At 40.4% G+C, this 21,619-nt stretch overlaps 1 protein-coding gene across 3 annotated transcripts in view; it reads right to left on the bottom strand.

Moving 5' to 3' along the window:
* RTTN (rotatin) overlaps positions 1-21,619 on the bottom strand; it is an 86,461-nt gene that overhangs the window by 55,887 nt on the left and 8,955 nt on the right. For 2 of the 3 annotated variants that reach the window (XM_083449986.1, XM_083449985.1), the window contains exons 9-25: positions 20,895-21,070; positions 19,668-19,783; positions 18,636-18,806; positions 16,283-16,495; positions 14,714-14,826; positions 13,703-13,829; positions 13,106-13,231; positions 11,732-11,848; positions 10,579-10,715; positions 9,524-9,698; positions 8,118-8,217; positions 6,718-6,806; positions 5,145-5,262; positions 4,020-4,116; positions 2,277-2,345; positions 1,568-1,756; positions 228-467 (exon numbers count right to left, since the gene is read on the bottom strand). In XM_083449986.1, coding sequence (XP_083306112.1) covers positions 228-467; positions 1,568-1,756; positions 2,277-2,345; positions 4,020-4,116; positions 5,145-5,262; positions 6,718-6,806; positions 8,118-8,217; positions 9,524-9,698; positions 10,579-10,715; positions 11,732-11,848; positions 13,106-13,231; positions 13,703-13,829; positions 14,714-14,826; positions 16,283-16,495; positions 18,636-18,806; positions 19,668-19,783; positions 20,895-21,070 — 2,373 coding nt within the window. The remainder of the gene's footprint in view (positions 1-227; positions 468-1,567; positions 1,757-2,276; positions 2,346-4,019; positions 4,117-5,144; positions 5,263-6,717; positions 6,807-8,117; positions 8,218-9,523; positions 9,699-10,578; positions 10,716-11,731; positions 11,849-13,105; positions 13,232-13,702; positions 13,830-14,713; positions 14,827-16,282; positions 16,496-18,635; positions 18,807-19,667; positions 19,784-20,894; positions 21,071-21,619) is intronic. The other variant, XM_083449987.1, reaches the window with a different exon arrangement.

The raw sequence follows: 21,619 nt of genomic DNA on the forward strand, positions 1-21,619 counted from the left end.
GTTGCATGTGTCCCATTCTATCCTTAGTCAGGCTATGAATCTGAGCACTCTCCCCCTCTGCTTGCTGCTAAACACAGATGGGTTTACCACTTTAAAGGATATTTATTCCAGTGCCAAATGCTTAGAAGGACTCCAAAGAGTCTGGATATCTTTGAAACTTTCAAAGCCAAATCTACTGTGACAGGCGGCTTTGTAGCCAGTTATGCACCTTGCACTTACACACTGACCTGCTTAATGCTGTTTGCCAAGCCAAGCACTTCAAAGTGGCCCCACAAGGGCCACTGCTGCAGATTAATGCCAGCCTGTCATTCAGAATGTAAAAATTCATTCTCGTGACGGCGGCCCGAACTTCCCTGTGGGACACTGCTCGAATGATGGAATTAAGACAATCTTGCAGCCCACTGGTTGCATGAGTTATCTTCAGGGTAATAATATCCTCCGAGGAGAGCTTTAATGTGTCTGGAAATCTGAAATGAAAAAGGAAATCAGCTGATTGTTGAGGATTTCTTTTTTTACAAGAGACTACTGAATGAAGCAAAACAAACATTTTGTCTTCTCTGATCAAATTGGCTTTGATCCAATTATTTTTTCTTGATTTGAAACTTTGGGCAGCAAGTGTCTTGTTTTAAGAGGCTGTCTGCAAAATACAAGATCTATCACTGAAAATACATCTCATTTATTAGCTGTTATTAATAAAGTAGTATTTCATGGAAGTATTCAGTATCTTCTTTGGGAGATCCCAGGATATATAATTAATTATAGCACTCAAACACCCCCATCCTCTATCTGAATCTCAAGCCTAATTTACAAGGACTGAATCAAACTGGATTTGGAATCAGGCTTAGTGACTTCTCCCATCAATTGCCTCTCTAGTGTTCTCCTTCCATTTCCCAAACTTATCCCGTTGTGCGATGGTGTTAGTAGAGAGACCTTTGGATGGCAGAGGTCTTGTCTTTAAGGAACTGATATGGGAAAGCTTTGGGAACTATATCTCTACATTTCATAGCCTTAATGGACATTCCTACGACATTTGTGGGACCATCCATACTTTTAACACAAGTGGCTCTGCTGTAGGAAGACTTTACCACTAATTTGCCCTCTTTGGAAAAAGTATGCAAAAGGCAGGCTAGACAGTTGGGATGGCTGGTAGACAGGATTGGTTGAGCTAATGGCTGACTGAGAGCGACTGCACTAATGTCATGCACATGGGGTTCCTCGGGGGCAACTGGTTGGCTACTGTGAGAACAGAATGCTACATGGGCCTACAATCTGATCCAGCAGAGCTCTTCTTAAGTACTTATGTGCTTCCCACAACTTTGACTTTGACTCCCACAGTCTCATTGTACTAATCACACATTCTAACTAGAAGCAGCATCCAGAGTTAACCCAGTTTTGCTCTCCTTACATTTACAGTCAATGGAAAGAGGATAAGACCGTACAGTGCTGGAGGAGACACCGACAAATTCCAGTTGCCACCCAATCCTTCACCCAAAATAGTCTTCCTGCTCCAAATTCTAGCACATGAGGGGATTCAAGAGGGAATTTTCAATGAAGGTGAATAGCTTACTCTTTGGTTCCTGTCTCATAATCAGTGAGTTTCAGTAAATTATCCACTCCATGGAACCAAGACAAGTTCCAAGCCATTTTAAGCATGTCTGACACCGGTTTTGAGGCCCAGAGTTCACAAGGAAATGGTAACACCACTGAATTGGGGCTCACAGCATGATGAGCTTTGACTCTGACAGGCAGATGATACCTTTAAGGAGAGAAGGGGGGGTATGGCAAAAGTTAAAATAGTTCTTTATCATCTGAAAACTTAATAAATCTGCTAATCTTCTGGCAATAACTGTTAATCTGTATGTATATGGCTTAAAAGAAACTTTAGGTGTTTCTTCTTGTTATAATGTTATCCCAGTCTTACACACGATATACTGTGGTCTCCTATCCAAGGAACTGAAGGGCCCACATCTTCTTTGCTTCCACAACACTGTGGTGTTAAAATGATCCTATATCATTCGCTAGGCCCTAGCTTAGAAGCAATTTAGAGTAGAATACAAAAATTGCATATTGCAATTCCTGAAGATACACTCTGAAGACCTTGCTGCTACTTATTCCATCAGCTGAAGAATGCTTCAGTATGAGAATATTCACACCTTTCATGATGTGCATATGAAGTGGCTTCCCTAGGAAGTGGTCTGTGGATGGCACTTCCTGGTGAGGCACGCCACAACACCAGGGATACAACTTTCTTAAAGACGCAGAGAGGAGAGACTTACCGTCTCACAACAGAAACAGGCAAACTAAAGGGAAGAATGCTGTAAGAGTCACAGGGAAAAGTATCAGCCCTATGAAAAAGAAAACAAGGAAGATAGCTGTATTAAAGAAGCACTCCATGGGTTAATCAATTAATTAACTGCCCTGTCACTTAAACGAATGCATTGTGATATGACACAAGGGCCTTAGTTTAGAACAAACTCACAGTGTGCTGATCCACACTGCCAAAATTGTAGCTCCTTCACTCTTCTCCCATTACCACTGTCCCAACTCTCCAGAGCTGGTTTGGAGGGCACCCAGGGAGCTGGAGGGGGCAGGAGAGGAAGCTCTGTTGCATAGATGGAAGTCAATTGCACCAGCAGAGCTGCAGCACTGGGCGCAGTTTTAAAAAAACAATTCACTTTTAAAACATTTTACTTTTGAAAACCAAGCAAAAGATACCAACTCCTTTTGAGAAAGTGTGTGTGTGCATAAGTGAAAAACAAATTTATTTTACTGAAAAAGAGCATAAGATACTCTTTAAAAATGGAAAGTTTAGATCAGGCATAGGCAACCTCGGCCCTCCAGGTGTTTTGGGACTACAACTCCCATCATCCCTGACCACTGGTCCTGTTAGCTAGGGATGATGGGAGTTGTGGTCCCAAAACATCTGGAGGGCCGAGTTTGCCCATGCCTGGTTTAGATGGCTCTAAAGTTGTTTACCATTAATTGTTTAATAAATCAAAACATTAGTCAAAAAGGGCTTGTGCAGTATCACCAACAGTAAAAATTCCCAACACATTATCCCTAACAATGCATTTGACCTTTGAGATCAAACTCCAATATGTATTAAGCTACTAAAAGCTTTGTTAATGCATTAACTGCTAGTGTAGGATCAAAACATTGGGCATGTGTTTTAATTCTGAAATTGATTACAATGGCCTTTTTAAAAAAATCTCACTACTGTATGTACCCTATAAGGCTATTTTGGTTAAAGCCTGCCAAAAACTTCAGTTCATTTGGGCAAAACACTTAGTGGGCCGTGGACTAAAACCTTAAGAGAACTTCTTGGCATTAGGCTTCCAAAATTAATGGGCTTAGATGCTAACAAAGCTCCAAGCCAGCAGGAGCACCCTGTGAGAAGAGTTCCACTCATAGGACTACCAACAGAAGGGCAAAGAGATGTGGCTCCCTGCAGTCTTCGATTTATAGCCACTAGGCTCCTCAAAGATCTTCTTCAGAGTATCAGGGGACTCTCTAGAGCTGCAGTGTGAAGTTTCAGCCTTTCTGCCACGCCTGGCATCGTATCAAACATAAGGTGCAATAAACTGGATGTGGTTTGCCCCAAACGGCTCGGTGGGCGAATCTTCATGACTTGATGAGCCTAATTAGACCAACGGGTCAAATATTGCTCAGTTCTTGTTTATAATTTACATTTAACTTTGCTGGAACAGGGAGAACAAATACAGTGGTACCTCGGGTTAAGTACTTAATTCGTTCCAGAGGTCCATTCTTAACCTGAAACTGTTCTTAACCTGAAGCACCACTTTAGCTAATGGGGCCTCCTGCTGCCGCCGCGCCGCCAGAGCACGATTTCTGTTCTCATCCTGAAGCAAAGTTCTTAAGCCGGGGTACTATTTCTGGGTTAGTGGAGTCTGTAACCTGAAGCGTATGTAACCTGAAGCGTATGTAACCCGAGGTACCACTGTATTTTGCTTGGTAAAAAAATAAAGGAGCATAAAAGCAGTCACTATAAATCCACCTACCACATCTCTTTTCTTGATGCCTCATCAAACAGTAGTAGACAAAGCAATGCTGCTGCTTCACTCATGACAGCACCATAATCTTGGAATAACAAGCAAACTAAGAACAGAAAAAAAGAATTAAAAATATTTCTCCAAGCAGCATGACCATGGGGTTATACAAATATTCAAGTCTCCTGACGACACAATCCCATGCATCTCTACTCAGAAGCAAGTCCCATTGTTCAATGAGATTTACTCCCTGTTAAGCGTGCAAAGAATTGCAGCCTTAAAACTACTAATTACAGTAGAACTGCCAAGTTTGGATTTGCTTTTTAAAAGTAATCCATCTCCGAGAAGTACTAGAAATATTAATTCATTATATATAGCTGCAGGCGGACTAATGAATACATCTTTAAAGTTTTTGGAAAGAAAATGCTAAAACGAAACAGCATTTAGAAATAGCATTTCTCCAAGGGCTGATTACTTATTCAGATGTTTAATCTGAGGTTCACAACAGTGAATCAGCAACCACAGAACACAGTGAATCAGCTCAAAATTGTTGACAGAGTTTTGGAATTCCAGACCTTTAGTAATCGTGGCCAGTAATCAAAAACCATTCAATGAGTATGTATATGAGAAACTGGTACTTAAATTACAGTATTCTTTGAAGGAAACAGAGGCTGCAGTCCTAAGGACTAAGGAGCAAGTCCCTTTAAAACAGAATAATTTGTTTCCAAACAAACATGTGTAGCAGGAACGGGGAACCCATAGTTCCAACACTTAGAGGACAACTGACTAATGGGGGCTGTAGCCCAACATCTGGAAGTTTCACAAGTTCCCCATCTCTGACGTGTAAGATTGTGCTGTACAACAGAAACAGATTTTAAAATAAAGAAACGGGTCCACGTAACATGATAAATCAATTCTATGTAATTCATTAAAAACTAGTTTAAAAGTAAGCTTTTGGGGCCATCCTAGCCTTAATATCTGAAGCAACATTGTGATGTTGGATATTTAAGCCACTAACCGAATAAATAAAATGCGACACTCTGGTAAAAGTCCTACCCTCTTATGGCTTTTGCATTTTCCTCCTTAATGGACCGACAAGGCTATGCGCAGTTTTTAGCTATAATTCTGTAAAGTTACCTCTAAATAACACCAGCAAGACAGATGGCTGGTTGGCCAGGGAGAGCCGCTTAGCTGGATCTGCATATGTAAGTTTCCGTAACAGGGTAAGACATGGCAACATCATACACCCCATAACCTGCCAAAGCCAGAAAACATTTCATTAACAGCAATGCATTATGCCATCCGGCACTTTGCGTACCTTCTCTCTTTTTTCCCAACCCTCTCTGCTTCCCTGGAAACTTAAAAAGAATTCAAAAAGCCTAAATAAGCCCTAATTTTTCACTTTTCTTGTAATATACAGGTCCATTGTCCCAGGCCTAGAGGACCAATGACCATTTTTAAACTCATGCTTGAATATTCAGGTGTAAAGGTATAAATGGAATGGAACGAGTTCACAACATGTCTTTCATCTTTTTCATCCTTAGGGCATTTTCCTCTCTCTGTGACACTCACAAAGGCTAATAAAGATTGAACTTTGAAAGAGATTCAAGACATATATAGAATGCATTGTCTCTTCTTGCTGTGGTGGGGAGTCTGCAACTGGGACGTGTCTCAGTCACAGGTCAGAAAGCAGACATAACCTGGTTCAGTAGTAACATCTTGGGTGGGATAATTATTACAAGGATGAAGTAAGACTACTCATACCTTTACACTTGTTCCGCTCTAAACAAGGAAGTTTGCAAATCTGAATGAATAGAAGCCTCATATATCACTGGTGCAATTAACCCATAATCCTAAACAACGGTTCACATTCATATCCTGGTTCTGATAACTATCTGTGACTCGTGCAAACCACAAAATACTTTCCCATATTTTGAGGAAAAGGGAACCTATGGTTTGTTCAAAATTGCAAGACAAAACTTCAAAAGTTCTCCTTTCACATGCAGAGGGAGGAAAGCACAATGTGGCTAGTGACCACACCAGAAAAACAAAACCTGTTACTGAGACTTTGCAGACTGTATATGTCTGATTTTTTAATTAGATTACGTTTAACTGGATTGTATTATGCAGTATTTCATTGTATTTTTGCTGTTTTGTGCATGGTTTAGCGCCCAATGATTACAAACATAGTGTTTCTTCTTCTACTATACGACAAAGCCAAAAATGAACATTCTTCAAAATACTTATTTTCCCTGCTATACCTAATCAAAGTCTAAATAGTATTTTTATCAGATAAAAAAAAATGCCCACCAAGAATATTGAAGGCACAAACCTAGAAAGTTATTTGATAAAACTATTGTGAATTCTTAAATTGCAAGTCTCTTTCCCTAGATTCAGAACTATGGTCATTGGTTATTTTTTGTTGTTACATACAGACTGATGATAACAGGTTTAAAGAACAGGAAGTTAAAAGATATCTTCCACTGAATTGCATGTGCTTAATCACTATGTTAAGGTAAGAGCCAAATAACTCAATTAGTTTTGCTCATCAAGTGGAAATACTAAAGTGGGGTGTTCAATTGCCTATTTTTACAACTGAATTTTAAAAATATCTAATTCCTATATGAAATATTTTTTATCAAACATACAGTAATTTGAGATGGAAAGAGGAGGCTGAAAAAAGTCACATCCTGTTGTTATTCTGTTTTACCTTGCCATCCTGGTCAACACATTCAGCAAAGTAGGAAAGTATTTTGTCTATGATACCCATCTTTTTGATGATTTCATGCATTTTAGAATCTAGAAAGGGGAGTAGGACAGAAATTAGCAGGCCTCAAATGCTGGGCACATGTATTATACACATGTACTAATAATTTAGCACTGTATTTTGAAGACACTTGTGGGTTGCCATATTTCAAAAAGTAAAACCCAGGACACCCTGAAAGCGTGCCTCTTCCCTGCAATCATTAAGCTAGAATTGGCTGTTATGATAACCATATGATTCCACTGAAAACAGAAGCCTTGCCTCTACTGCTATTACTCCCTGCCTCTAGTTTACATCACAGTTGCCAACTTTTGGGGATCCAGCAGCACATTTGCAAACTGTGTGAACACCAAACAACCACTGCAACCAAGGACATCACTGCAACCTAGTCTACTGCCCACAACAGTCTCATTTTGGTGGGGGAGGGGACCTGTGGGTGCCAAGTTGGAAGCCCCTGCTCTGGACCACGCAAAATGTACAACATCGCATCATCATTATAAGAGGTATCCCATTTCATTAGCTGCTACTCACAGTGAGGGGAACACTCAATTGCAACAAAGCCATGTTCAATGTTTCAGCTCAGCTAGGACCAACCTTGGCTCCTTATCCCTCCCTTCCCGCAACTGAGTATTCTATCTGAGCCACAAAAATGTGTGTAAATTTTATAATGATTTAGAATTACACTCTAGCTCCCAGTCCCATGCTGATGCCATTTTACCTCTCTAATAGACTCTTTCAGGTAAGACAAGTACCACTAGTTGAAGGAAAGGCCACAGTGGAAATCTCAGCTTGGGCCAGAGGGGCAAAAAGCTACCATTGTTGAATGCCCCACCAGGCGTAACAATCAGAAAGTATGAAAACAGGGTGTTTCAGGGAAGGATGTGGCACCTTTATGCCCATTGCAGTTTGGGCCCCTCAGTTACATCAGCTCAGAGCTGCCTAGCAAAAAAAGTTACAGGAAACCACCCCACGCATCCTCTGCCCTAATCAGTGTGAGCTGGCAGGGTTTGGGATGTGGTAGTGGGTCTGCAGCTCCACCCCTCCATAACCTAAGTTACAATTGCTTCCGTAGTGTCTGAATTTGCTTGTTTTCTTGTTCCCTCCACATCCTTTTTGCTATTGTGATAATATCAAAATATTGTGATAATAATATCAGTCAATGGGGTGCATACCTATTACAATTGTCAGAATAAATCATTCATGAAATAATCAATCCAAGTCAAAAGATTACCTCAAAAGGGGTTAGATGGAGTATCCATCCTAAAACATTGTGCCAAAACTACTCCCAAGGAGGAAGTAACTCTGTGAACTGCTGCTGGTAAAAGTATGCGGGGAAAACACTTTACCTTGCATAATTACAGCTAGCTGCTCAGCTGCTGACTTCCTCAAAACTAAATCAATTGTGTCCGAGATAAAGATATCATACAGCTTTTCAACAGTCTCAGCCTAAAAATAAAATGATACATACCATTATCTATCTGGAAAAATATTTGCCTTCGTAATCCCACCAGGGGCAGAGACACCTTCAGCTCAATTGTATAAGGGTTATTTGATCAGATGTTGTTTCATTCTGCCGAATGTTAAGTGGCTAGAGGGGATCGTTTGGGCACAAACACAGTATCAATTTAGTGTATTTTATACTGGGGTAAGGAAACCTGTTGTTGGACTCCAACTTCTATCGTTCCTGATCAGTGGCTACACTGGTTGGGGCTGACTGCACAGCAATTTGAGGGCAAGAGGTCTTACAAAGTCCCTAAAATGTGGTGAACGTTTCGCCTGCCAGATGTTGCTGAACTACAACTCCCACCATCCCTGGACATTGGCCACGCTTGCCAGGGCTGATGGAAGTTGTTGCTCAGCAACATCTGGAAGGACAAAGGTTGTCCATACCTGCTCTTAAAGTACTGATGCCAAGGTGTTCGTTTCTGCATATGCCACAAACTCCTTCTTTAGCTTTGCTCTACAAGCAAACTGTACAACGTGGTTGTACGTTTTGCTGTGCTTGGGGCCTCATTGGAAGTAAATTTAGTTACAATGTACAGTAATATAAAAAGTACAAGAATCCCAGGTGGATACCAGTGCCTAATTCTGCACCTGATCTCTTTGCAGCTTAATTAACCATGGTGAAAACAAAAGCCTCTTTCTTGCCTCAACTCACACTGTCTTATCAATAACTATGGACATTCCTTAACAAACTCCTTTACCCCTGCTTTGTACATAGGAAACTTGTCACTGATTCCCAGATACGATCTGGACTAAGGACACTTTGCCCCACTTGGCTCAGAACCTTCACCTTTAAGACCACCCAAACAGACTGAAGTTAGAAACATGGACTAACATATTTCATTACCCGAAGTATCCCTCAACAAGTGCCAGTTGACTGACCTTCCGCCTCAGGAACCCAATTTTTTTAAATTGCTTATACAGTCTCCCTGGATCTCTTCCTCACTCAGGCCGTTCCATGCTTCATTCAGTCTGCTCGATCTCTGTAGGACCCCATGACAGCAGATCCTTTCACCCCACAGCTTGTTCTCTCCTCTAACCTGTTCCTTTCCCTCCTTTCCATATCTATAATTTTCTCTGGATCAGTCATGTCCCTCAGGTCACAGTGACTACCAGTAAACCCATGCTTCTCCTCAACGCTGGCACAGAATATTTTCAACAGCATCTTCAACACTAGAACCCTCTTGCATTGGGGGATACAGCTCCAGTTCAATGCTAGCAATCTCTGTTAAAAGGCTCCTTTGTTCACCTTAAATACTGACTCTCTTGCTGAATCTCCCAGCTTGAGTTCAACAGTCTTTTCCACAATAAGTAAGTTAGGGATGCTTGAAAGGACACTACTCTGTGGTAGTGGGTGCCTCAGGGTTGCCTCTTCTTCAGTCGTAAGATGAAACATCAAGTGTTTGAGCGCCGTGGAACGGACTCTGAGGAAATAAAATGTATGCTTTGAATTTTCCCTAGAAAACATTTCCTGCTCTTCAGTTTATACCCAATGCCCTGAAATTTTAAAGTAGACACATATATGCAGAAATGCTTGGTGTTCAGTCCCCATCCCCTTCTAAATAGGATGCAATGTTTTCAGTACATCTGCTACTTGAACTTCCCCAATATCTTATACCACACTGGGCTGAAGTAGTGTTTGAATATATAAAGAACCAACCAACCAGATTTAAACAAAGAGTCTCTTCAGCTGCTCACTCTACTTCAGTGGCACCTAACTATGTCCCCCTACTTATTTGCTCCTGCGCTTCCGTGTGGTGTAGTGGTTAAAAGCGGTGGACTTGTAATCTGGTGAACCAGGTTCACTTCCCCGCTCCTCCACATGCAGCTGCTGGGTGACCTTGGGCTAGTCACACTTCTCTGAAGTCTCTCAGCCTCACTCACCTCACAGAGTGTTTATTGTGGGGGAGGAAGGGAAAGGAAATTGTTAGCCGCTTTGAGATGAAGTGGGATATCAAATCCAAAATCATCTTCTTCTTCTTCTACTACTACTTCTTCAATCAAGTGTCTGGAGATCTACGGATAGGCCTAATTTATTTAATTCTGAGCATTTTGATGGTGCTACTTTTCTCTGAGAAAAATTATTGAGTGGCAGCATTGTCCCTTACATTCCCCCCCCCCCTTTCCTTGCTTAAAGTAGTCCAAATTAAATTTCCATAGAAAAATTCCTATTGGGGTGTCCAGTACCACCTGCACTTGAAAGTCAATCTAGTTCATCTAGAATTCTCTGCAAGAAGCAGGTCATAATGACAGATGTAATGCCAGTCTTCCTCATACACACACAAAAATTGCAGATATACTCACAATGGTTTTTTTGAGAACAGAAGACGCAAGGCAGCTTTAAGTCTTGTAGTTCTGGGGAGAATCCCTTCTTTTTCAGCATTTGTTTCACTCAGTGAGAGGATGCAACTACCCAGAGCGTCTTCTGTGTCTGCATAGCCCTAAGTGTGCATTTAAAAGTTCACATCGGCCATTTAACAGAATAATAAGTCATGCATTGTAATAATTTTCTTGGCAACAGTAAATTCACCCTGAGTAATGGGCAATTTCAAGTTTGTAGGCCAAATTCATTGGATGGGTGGTTGCTCAACACCATCAACACTATATGAACAAGTGCTCCACCAAATTTTCGAGAGGCACAGTTATAATTTCAGAAGACTGGAAATGTTTCCTTATTTAAAAAGAGAAAGAAAAAAAGCCTTTGTACATTTTTCATACCAGTTCACAACCACTGTTCCCTTGATTGGCTGCTGCATCAGAGGGGAGTATGAAAGGGTATATGGTTCCATTGCCCCCCATCAATCCTGATTTGCCCCACTGTTCTGGCAGTTTCTTTATTTTATTTTATTTTCAATTTTCAAAAGATCACAAACACACACATTCCAAACTGTTCTGGCAGTTTCACTACACACCAAAGCTGTGTGGTAAACCTTTCACCCCAATTTGTATTTCATGAATGAGTGAACATGTATGCTCACATGTTTCTTAAACATGACCTCTGGTGTTTCGGATCAGCACCACTATTCTCATGGTCATAAAATGGCTGGGATCAATCTCATGAGATAGGAGGAGCAATGATTCTACAGCAAATTGAGCTACCAAGAAACTTCAAGATATACAAGGAAATCTATAACTTGTCCCCCGAGTCAGGATCAATGTGGATTTAAGATGGTTAGGAAGAATAAGGTTCTGAAGAACTATTCAGAAAAATGCTGGATAATCCATTTGAAATTAAGCTTTCCCTTTTCGAAATAAGCCTAATGCTACATTGTTGTCCAGCATTCACTCAGAATATCCAATGAACAAGTATATTGATTGCTCCTCCATTCCTTATTTGCCTGGCCGCCATGTTTATAAATATCCATCTTTCCCTATTGTGTAATGTCATTGCTGCTCCTATTGGCAAAGCAATTAAGCTTAGTTCAAGATAAACTGTGCTCCGAGAAGTCGAAATTACCTGAAGAATTGGAACAACAGGATAGAGGGCCTCAATAAACTTGTTCCAGGTCACTGCTGCCATCATCAATCGGCCCTGAAGAAGATACATCAGCATAAAAGTGGCAGCTGAGCACACCTGTTTTAATGAGAGAAGGCAAGGTAGCAGAATAAAGAGTGGTCAAACCAATTTGTTGGTGCCATAAAGGGAAATTAGGCTGTGCCTTGGAAGCTTTAACATCAAATAGTTTTGTGCTTTGTTTTAAATCCAATTGTGGTGAAATACTATCATGAGCCTACTGTTATCAAATAGTCTTCAAGTAGAGTGCAAGACTCAGCTGCCTTGTAGCAAGGCATCCACCCAAAAATGGCAAAAAGAGCTTCCGTGCCTTAAGGTTTAGGGCATGTTTTACAACTGGTGGTTGGCTTTGCTTACTTCCCACAGAGCAGACTGACTGCAATGGGGGGATAAATCTCAGCACAATACCTGAACTTTATTCTATCCTTTGAGTACATGTCAACAAACCTGGTACCGAATCTCTGGTAAGAAATCTCTGATCTGAACGTTTCTCACATTCAAAATGAAGAACGAGCTTGAAAAGGTATGGAACCATTCCCTGAAGGCTCAGAAACCCAACAGTATGATGGTAGACATTGACTGTGTCTCCTCCCACAACTCAAGATATAGAATAACATAGCTGGGTCCCAGATGCATGACAACAAATGCAATTTCCCACACCAGTCTACCTGAGTGCCTTGACTCACATAGGATGGACTGCATCTTGTCCACATTTTCAGGTTGAAAATACTGGGTGGTATTCAAGTCAGTTTTACTCAAGAGTTAACCTATTGAAATTAATGAATGTAACGAATGTTCATTTATTTTAACGGGTCTACTCAAAGTAAAACTTACTTTAATACCACCCTTTGAAAATTATCTATGACCTGACAGTGCTCTGAACACCTTTACAGACACTAGCAACTACACTGTCAAAACAAAGATATGAGAGATTTTATTCTAGTGATGCCTTGCAAACTTGTCACAACTGTTCCTTTTACTATCAACACACCACCTTATTCTCTATATACAGTAGCTGCCATAATAGAATATTTCCTCTGCCTGAAACAACATAGTGCTGCTAGAAGCAGTTGTGTGTTGTTTTTGACATGCAGCATAAAGCATAAGCTCCAGATAAGGAGTCTTCATAAGTTCAGAAAGCATGGTTACATATTAGCTTCAGTGAAACTTCATATTAGCTTTACTGAAAAACATTCTGAGGTAAATTCCACTGAATGAAAGAAAAAACTTTGGACGTTTAGAAAGTCCTTTGGTGTATGCAAAACCTCTCAACATACTGATTAACTCACAGAGGATAAGATGAACAAAATGTAGTACCTCATGATGGGAATCTTGAAGGCCAAAACTACAGATTTCATAGAGAACTTTGGGATGAAGCAGAAAATGTATTCCATGGCTGACTGAAGAAACAGGTTTAGTGGCATTATGAATTCCTAAACATTCCTAGAAAGAATACATAAAAGACAGCTTAAGTATTGTCTTGACAATATTGAAGCCATGCACAAACAGTCAAGCTATTTCCAGCAAGATAATAATGACACCATTAACTAAAATGGATGCTAAGGGCTGGGCTGTTAGCTCTGTTTATCTGCCTTAAGCAAGCAGCTTTTTATATACACCAAATGAGAAGAACTATAATAAAGTATGATTTAGCAGGTGGACAGGGAATAGAGACAAAGAAATCGTGTAGACACATCCCTCTCCTCTGTGAAACTCAGAAAAATCTGAACGTGCTCAGGCATAATTCATGCCAAGCAAGCTTAACATCATACAGCAAAACGCTGGGTTTTCAGCCCAACACAACTAAGGCAGCTTTTGAAATGGACTGTTCCTATGAGATTACTAAATGGTGGGGAAGAAAAAGAAATCTTTCTTTAGCTTGGAAGTAAATTGCAAGCCATTTTAAATGCTAACCTTAACAGTTTTGAGGCAGTAGCGATAGGCTTCAGTTCGTATATTCGGCAGAGGATGGGACAACAGATGGAGGAGAACCTTCTGACTCTCTGCCTGCAGCAACGGGCTAGCTTGGGCAGACTTCCAGCTACAAACAGAAATAATTCAATACGAAGAGAAATTAATTGCTCTGAGACATGGGCAGCCAATTCGTTAAGCCTTGGGGTGCAGATTCCCCCTAGCCAAGGCACTCGGGAGCTTACAACTAATTCAGTTACTTCCTCATCTTTTGTAGCTGTGTGGTTAATTGTTAGGCTGTCGACTTTGGCCACCTCCACACCATACTTTTAAAGCAGTTGTGTTGCTTTAACGGCCCTGGCGTCTCCCAAAGAATCCTAAGAACTGTCATTTCTAAGGGCTCTGGGAACTGTACTGCTGTGAGGGGCATCCTAGTAACTTTCCACCTCAACAACCCATAACAAAAGTAGAGCTTTCAGGATTCCTTGGGTGAAGCCATTACTTTAAATGTATGGTGAGGATGTGACTGATTTCTGAAGAAACATATGCTACAGTGCACTTTCCTGTGTGAATATGAGGACAGTGGTACGGTGTTCGGAGCACAGCTCTGCAACTCTGCCCTACCATACAGGCTGCTACTGCTTTATACAATTTAAAGGGTACCCTTTAACCAACATTCTTAAGGCGGACTACAGGGACAGCGGGATCCTTGAGCAGGAGCCTCCTTCTTCATATGTACTGCTCTGCAAATCATCTTGTGTATCTATGGCACTACGTAAGACAGGACTGCAATCCTATACACACTTAACTAAGAGGACAGGATTGCAATCTTACTTCTAGATAGGAGTGTATAGGATTGTGTTGTAAGCCAGCACTTACTACTGGCTACATTTATGACATACAGACAGTGTAACAATTTAAGTACAGCCCCATACTTTTAAAAATAGCCTTGTACTCTTGTCTCCAGCATCATGACATGGGGCTTTCTTGCAAGTTAAGTTGCCATATGCTTACATGTCTGAGCAAATGCTGAGGAATTCCTGAAGTAGAGGGAAGTGCTGATGATATGGGAGACTTTTTAGAGCCTGTTCTACCATCTCCAGTAGATCAAGAAGATTATTTTCTCCCTACGAAAGAGTACATATGAATCACAGAATTTATTTTTTTTATAAAAATACTGAAACAGCTCACTTAAGGGTTAATGAACAAGCATTATCTTTCAAACAAGTAATCATTTGCTAATTACAATGGATGCAACTAGGAATAGTAGCTGTCAAAAATGCAATACATATACCTAGAACTAGTCTACAGCAGACCCATTAATACCACCATGTAACACACTTAAATAACACAAGACTGAATTTTATTGGCAAGTAGGACCAAGGATAGATCAAGCATGCCTAAGCCTGCCCACGTTGCAGCGTGATTTCACTAAGTCGTACAATCGAAGAGGGGTGTACTATTGAAATACCACGGGGCAATAGATGGTTCTCTCAAAATACCTCCAATAATCTTAGTGCAACTCATTCTATGGCAGGGTGTGTGGCACTACAGGAAGATCATTTATGTCAACACAGCTAAGAGAACTTCTAAGGTTGCTCATGAGTAGCAACGTGATTATTTTTCCACACAGAGGGAACAGTAGAGACAAGGAAGTGCTTTGGATAGCGATGGCAACAAGTAAATAATATAATCTGTAAAACACAAGAAACTGACATAGCCATTATTGTCATTATCTTGTTACATCTTAGAAACTAACCCTACTGTGAACAGGGCTAGCTCTTGAGATGTAACAAGCATATATAAGATTAAAACAACTTGATGACATTTTTACCCATGCACCAGTCAGGCCAAGCTGTCCTCTCTCCCCCAAAAGGACACTTTCTCACACTCCTCGCTACCCAAAGATGAAAAGAACTCAGAATGGTAAAACGTAGACCTTCACCCTCTTGCCCTTATTCTGGAACACTGATGAAATAATTCTTCAACAAAGGCTGTCACCCCATTACACAGTTTACACTGCCAAATCACTGAGGTCTTAGGAAAAGTCACTATTTGTGGTTCCCCATGGATCGGATGCATGGCTTGTATCCCAGCAGGAGCTTGGCATTCAGTACCGTGGGTCCAATTTTATGTAACTCCCTTCCAGCTGAGGTAAGACAGGCACTCTCCCTGCTGGTGGCTACTGAGACTTTTAAAACCTACGTTCTGATTTTATAGTTTTGACTGGAGTGAGGAGGGGTGGACTGCACCGAGTTACTCATACACTGCTTATGAGAGCATTATAATTAAGTGGTATATAAATTGTCAAGAACAAATTATTATTATTATTATTATTATTATTATTATTATTATTTCATTTACGGGTCGCTTCCCATGACGCATCCTGAGGTGATTTACAATACAATAAAAACACACAGAGCAACTGCATATATAAGAACAGCCAAAACATTTGCATATATCAAAACAATTTTTAAAAATATATATATCCAAAAGCTATTTAAAAGGACACCACCGCAACATATATGAAAATCAACTGGAATAAAATTCCCCACTTGGATCACTGAATTCAATGTTTCCTACCTCCTTGTGGACTTCCGCCATAAAGTTACAGGTACACTCAACAGAATAGGCAGCCTCTGCAGCTTGTTTATAGATGCTGTAGTTTTCTGAATTCATTTGTTCCAAATAAGCTATGACAGAGTCATGAATACTTGGATATTCCAAGGAGAAAGGCATGTCCACGGAAAGGTCAAATAAAGCCGCTAGTAAACTCTCTGGTAAAACACTGTCAGCCTTAAGAAAGGGAGGACAGAACAGACTAAGAGTCTATTTGCAAATAAGTACAAAAATTAGGTATTATTCTTATTCTGTTATTTATTGACCATTTGTAAATAATTTTTAACACAAACAATTCCCTCAAAAAAAAAAAAAAAAGAACATTTATCTGCAGGTGTGCTAAGCTAACGTTTTTATTCAAAGCGATGTGTGTGGTCATGAGGTGAAACCTATAGAATTTGAGCTAAACAACAATGCCGAAAAGTGATCAACTGGCAAAGGCAAAATCCTATATGAGGTTACAGTTGAAATCTCTGGGTTACATAAGGCTGTGTATTTTGAGTTCAAAATGCACTGCACAGGGAACAACCCCAAAACCATACAGAAACTGCACAAAATTTGGCAGCCTATCTCTTAATGACAGAAGTTCACCAATATAACACATGGCACTATCAGTGAACTTCTGAGAAGAATGTAAGGTGTTTCAAACTCTGGACCTAGCATGCATTACTCCACCTCCTTTATTACTTCTCTTCAGGTCATTAATCTGAGGATATCAGATTCCACACATTCTGGTGTAGCAGGAACTGTTAAGTGATGGTATCCTAAGTACTGAACTTCCCCTCTAAAAAGGGGAGAGTGAACACACACTAGTTCTGAACAAGACCTTTCTTACTTCAAAAAAAATTATTGCAGAACCCCCGGTATACATGTTGTAGCATTGCCTTCCAGATGTTTTAGACTCTAGCTCCCATGATCCCTGAGGATCAACAGTAATCACAGTCCACCAGATCTGAGGGCACCACATTGGCTATCTACTCCACCCACAAGTTACCTATTTTAGAAAGTACAGTGGTACCTCTAGTTATGAACTTAATTCATTCCGAAGGTCCGTTTTTAACCTGAAACTGTTCTTCACTAGAGGCGTGCTTTCGCTAATGGGGACTTTTGCTGCGTTCTCATCCTCGGGCAAAGTTCTCAACTCGAGGTGACTCTTCCAGGTTAGCGGAGTTTGTAACCTGAAGCGTTTGTAACGTGAGGCGTTTGTAATTTGAGGTACCACTTTAATGGCTATGACAGCTAAAGCCTCTGAACCAGCGAATAGCTGTTTAGGGTGGGACATACAGCACCTGAATTTACAGCAGCTGGATCTACACAATGTTCAGCCAGCATCTTTGCTGTGCTTTTGCAGCTACAGATATGCATTTATTGCCTTACCATTATCAAGAAGCAACAAAATTAAAAGAGAAGGCTGGGTGTAAATAGAACTAAGGCCTGCTTCACATGATATTTTAAGTACGCAAAAATTATCTCTGTGCAGGATACATACTGTGTGCATCAACCCTAAAGCACATCTGGATTAACTGGGATGTAGGCTGAGCTACGTTATTTTCTTTAACCACCAGATGGCAGACAGCACACCTAATCCACATTTTAAGATTTACTGTTCCTTTATAATGCTCCAACACCAAATACTTTAAGACGCAGCGGGGTGCTAATGTTTTATCCCAGCTTCATGAATGCATAATCTGCATGAACAGCACAGTCTTTTGATAGTTAACCAATGTAATAAGGATTCCCCCCCCCCAAAAAAAACCCTGAACTCTTCAGTCACCTCTCTGTACTGAATAAAATCACTAAGCACCTGCTGATCCCATGTCAAAAAAAACCACACATAAAACAATAGTATCAGCTAATTATTGGCCTAAATGCTTTCAGGAACTAGGGAGAACATATTATTATACCTGCTTCCAGGAATGCATTTTAACCTTTTAAAATTAATCTTGTCTACAAGGAAATATTTATGGAGCACATTTTCCACTTTTATCAAATACAGGCAAACACACACACATACAAATTATCAGATGTCTGTTACTGACTGTAGCAGACTGGACACTTGTCATTAGGGAATAAAGCAAGAATTAAAGTTTAAATTAGCTGCTTTCATTTTTTGCCCCAAGTGAAGTTATACTGCATATCACTCAAAAGAATAACTATACCACATTCCGCACTGATTTTACTGATTTTCTTAATATGTATTGTGTATTTGTAATAGATCTTTATTTAATCTGAAGGCCCATATAAATTTTGAAAAGTACTTTCTACCCAAGTAAGTTTTTTTTTTATAAGTAATCTTTCAAGTAGGGAAGAGTCTCACCTTTTCCACAGGGATAAGTGAATGCAGTAGTCGAATGGTGAAAAGTGAAACACTAACATACGCCATTCTGTGGTGGATGATCACAAGCTCAGGCTGCTCTGAACTTGCATTATTTTTGTGGTAGGACATGGTTTCACCCAGGGTATCTAGGACTCCAAGCAGTTTTTCCTTCTGCAAATTAAAAGGAAGTTCATCAAGTTCAATATTTATGAAAAGTATATGACAGGGATATACTCAGTCATTACAGGAGATACTCTTAGAACAAGATAAACGACATCCAGTGAATTTCACACATGTGCTCTCATCTTTTTAAAGACTTTTTCAGCTTGTCCTCATGCTGTAAGATGGTTCCCTATAGCTCTTTAGAAATATGGTATAAAGTTATTTTAGTCTCCTCAACTGTTACAATTTATTGGAGAAGTCTGTTGCACAAAGGGATGTGGTACCTCATGGGGGGGGGGGGAATGGGAGGAATCCTGTGTCTACTCTCCCCCAAGGACTTCTCCTCCCTCCCCCCCAAAAAATCTGTTTCTGCTGCCTTCAGTTTTCCACAAAAATTCCATTTTTTCTTCCATGGTTTCAAAATGTTCTGAAATGTTGTGTCACTGCTGCCTCCACATAACTTTTTCTGGAAAAGTAAGACCTGCTATAGCAGGGCTCCCTCAGGGGTGGCACCCCCGCCTTGAAAATTCCTTCTTTCCATAAAAGTCCAGCAAGCCCCTATGTTATCTGCTTCTCAAAAACAGGTTTATATGTTTGATTCAAACAGAGCATTCTTACACAGATTAATTGATGAATTTCTGCTTTAAGAATGTTCAGCTATTTTGGACTTCTAAGGATTTGTCAAATTATTATATTACTAGCCAAAAGGGGGGGGGGTTATAGCTTCTTAAAAACATATGCATATGCGGCCCATTCTAAATTCTAGACATAAAATGGACTAGAAACCGATATAAAGGAAATGGAGGTTTCTAAGCCATTTCTACAAAGGGAGACTCACAAATCCAAGACACAGATATCAGAGATACTTACAAGTTCCAGCCCAAAGAGACTGTTGTCTTCCCAAACATCTTCAGACACGGCATCAGAAATAAGCAGCAGGTCCTCAGCCAGACACTCCAGAACATGCATGGTCACTTTCTTACTACCTGAGAATTTGCATAGGTAAAGGTAAGGTATCAGAGAAGGCTATTACAGTAGGGAATTTCTATTAATTAATTTGGTTATTGAGATCCACTACAATCTGGGTTAAGACTCGGTTTCAGAACTGAATTAGCCACGAAAACCCTGATGGATAGCCTATATAATGCAAGAGACAGGAGAGTGTCACCCTGTTACTTCTGCTTGCTCTCTCCACAGGTTTTGATACTATTGACCATGGTGTCCTCCTGGAACAACTCAGTGCGATGGGCATCAGAAGCACCATAGTATCTTCTGAGCTTTAGGGCTATGTTCAGCACCGGACTGAGAGAGTAGCACTCCTCAGCTTTCTGGCACTTGTAGTCCATGCTATATCATTGTTAAAACATCTGCACTTGGTTGCCCATCTACTGAGCCAGGTTCAAGGTACTTATATTAATCTACAAAGCCCTGAACAACTTAGGTCTAAGGTACCTTAAGCACCACCTAAACCCTTATATCCCAGCTTGATCATTGTGACCATCCACCAGATGTTGGTTGTCCCCCAAGTTGGGAAAGGTCATTTGACATCAGCCCGAAATACACCATTTAGTGTCATCGACCCAGTCTTATGGAATACTCTGCCAATAGAGATTCAGCAGGCACCTCCTGTTTCAACCTTTTGTTCCCTGCTGAAAACTTTTCCTGCTACTTGCTTAGCAAACTCACTTAGTGACCTTGGTGAAGTCACTCGCTCTTGTCTGGCATTTATTTGGTTATAGTGGAAAGATCACTCAACTAGATGGAGTTGCTTAAAGCTATAAAATGAGTGTAAAGCAGAGGTGAGGTCGGTAGCAAACACAGAAATTGATTTCAAAAGAAGTTTGCTTTCATGATGGCTGCTGGACACATTAATAAAATTTAAGTTGCTCAGATTCCTAGCAAGAGCCCACAGAATGCACAGAGATTCACAGCAGGTAAATATGTTCAAAAGCCTTCTGCCGAGTATCCTCATTTCATGCATAAAAATTATATATGCATATATATATATATATATAAACATTTTGAATGAATAGAAGCTTCAGCTATAGAGTACCTGGCCTATATTAAGCCCAGAATTCCTTTTAAAAAAAGAATTACCCGTTCTTAGAAGAGGCACAGCATATTCCAAAACGGCTACACAGAACTGAGGAAGGCTAAGCTGTTGGAACTGTAACTCTAAAGTATCCTCATTCTCCAGTTCTGGCAGGTCAATATGGCCCATATCCAAAGGTGAGTGAACTCTTGAATTCGCATTAGCATGAGAACTGCTTCCACTGCAAAAAGCAAACAAACAACCTTATTGATACACAATACAAATTATCCTACTATTTGCAAGTAGCAAAAAGCAAACTGCATAGGAAATGTTGCATGTCAAATGCTCTAACTGGAGGACCACTTTTGGATGTCTGGTGGCACTTTCTTCTACCTTCTCAATCCACACCTCAAACCCAACACACCAGTGGTGTAGTCTTCTCAATGCACCACTGTGATGCACGACATAGGCAGAGTGTTCCTTTTACTCAGCTTCTCCAACTTTTGGTGAAAAACCTTGCCCACGTTGCTTCTATAATCACTGCATAAATTGGGTGGAAATTACCAGAAAACTAGGCCAAGCTATCACAATACTGCAGCCTTCAGATAGAAGAGGTTGAATACAAGAAGTCGAAGGTACAATCACAAGGCTATGTCCCTTTACCTTTTTTTAACAAGATGGCACTGCATCTCTTTGCTGGTTTACAGAGCCTGGTGTGTATTACTTTTTTGGAACAGGAGTACAGTGAACATTTATTCTTCATATTTAAAAAGAAACACCGCAATTCCAA

This window comes from Podarcis tiliguerta (assembly GCF_965153285.1).
Source record: "Podarcis tiliguerta genome assembly, chromosome: 7".
In the NCBI taxonomy this organism is placed as follows: Eukaryota; Metazoa; Chordata; class Lepidosauria; order Squamata; family Lacertidae; genus Podarcis; species Podarcis tiliguerta.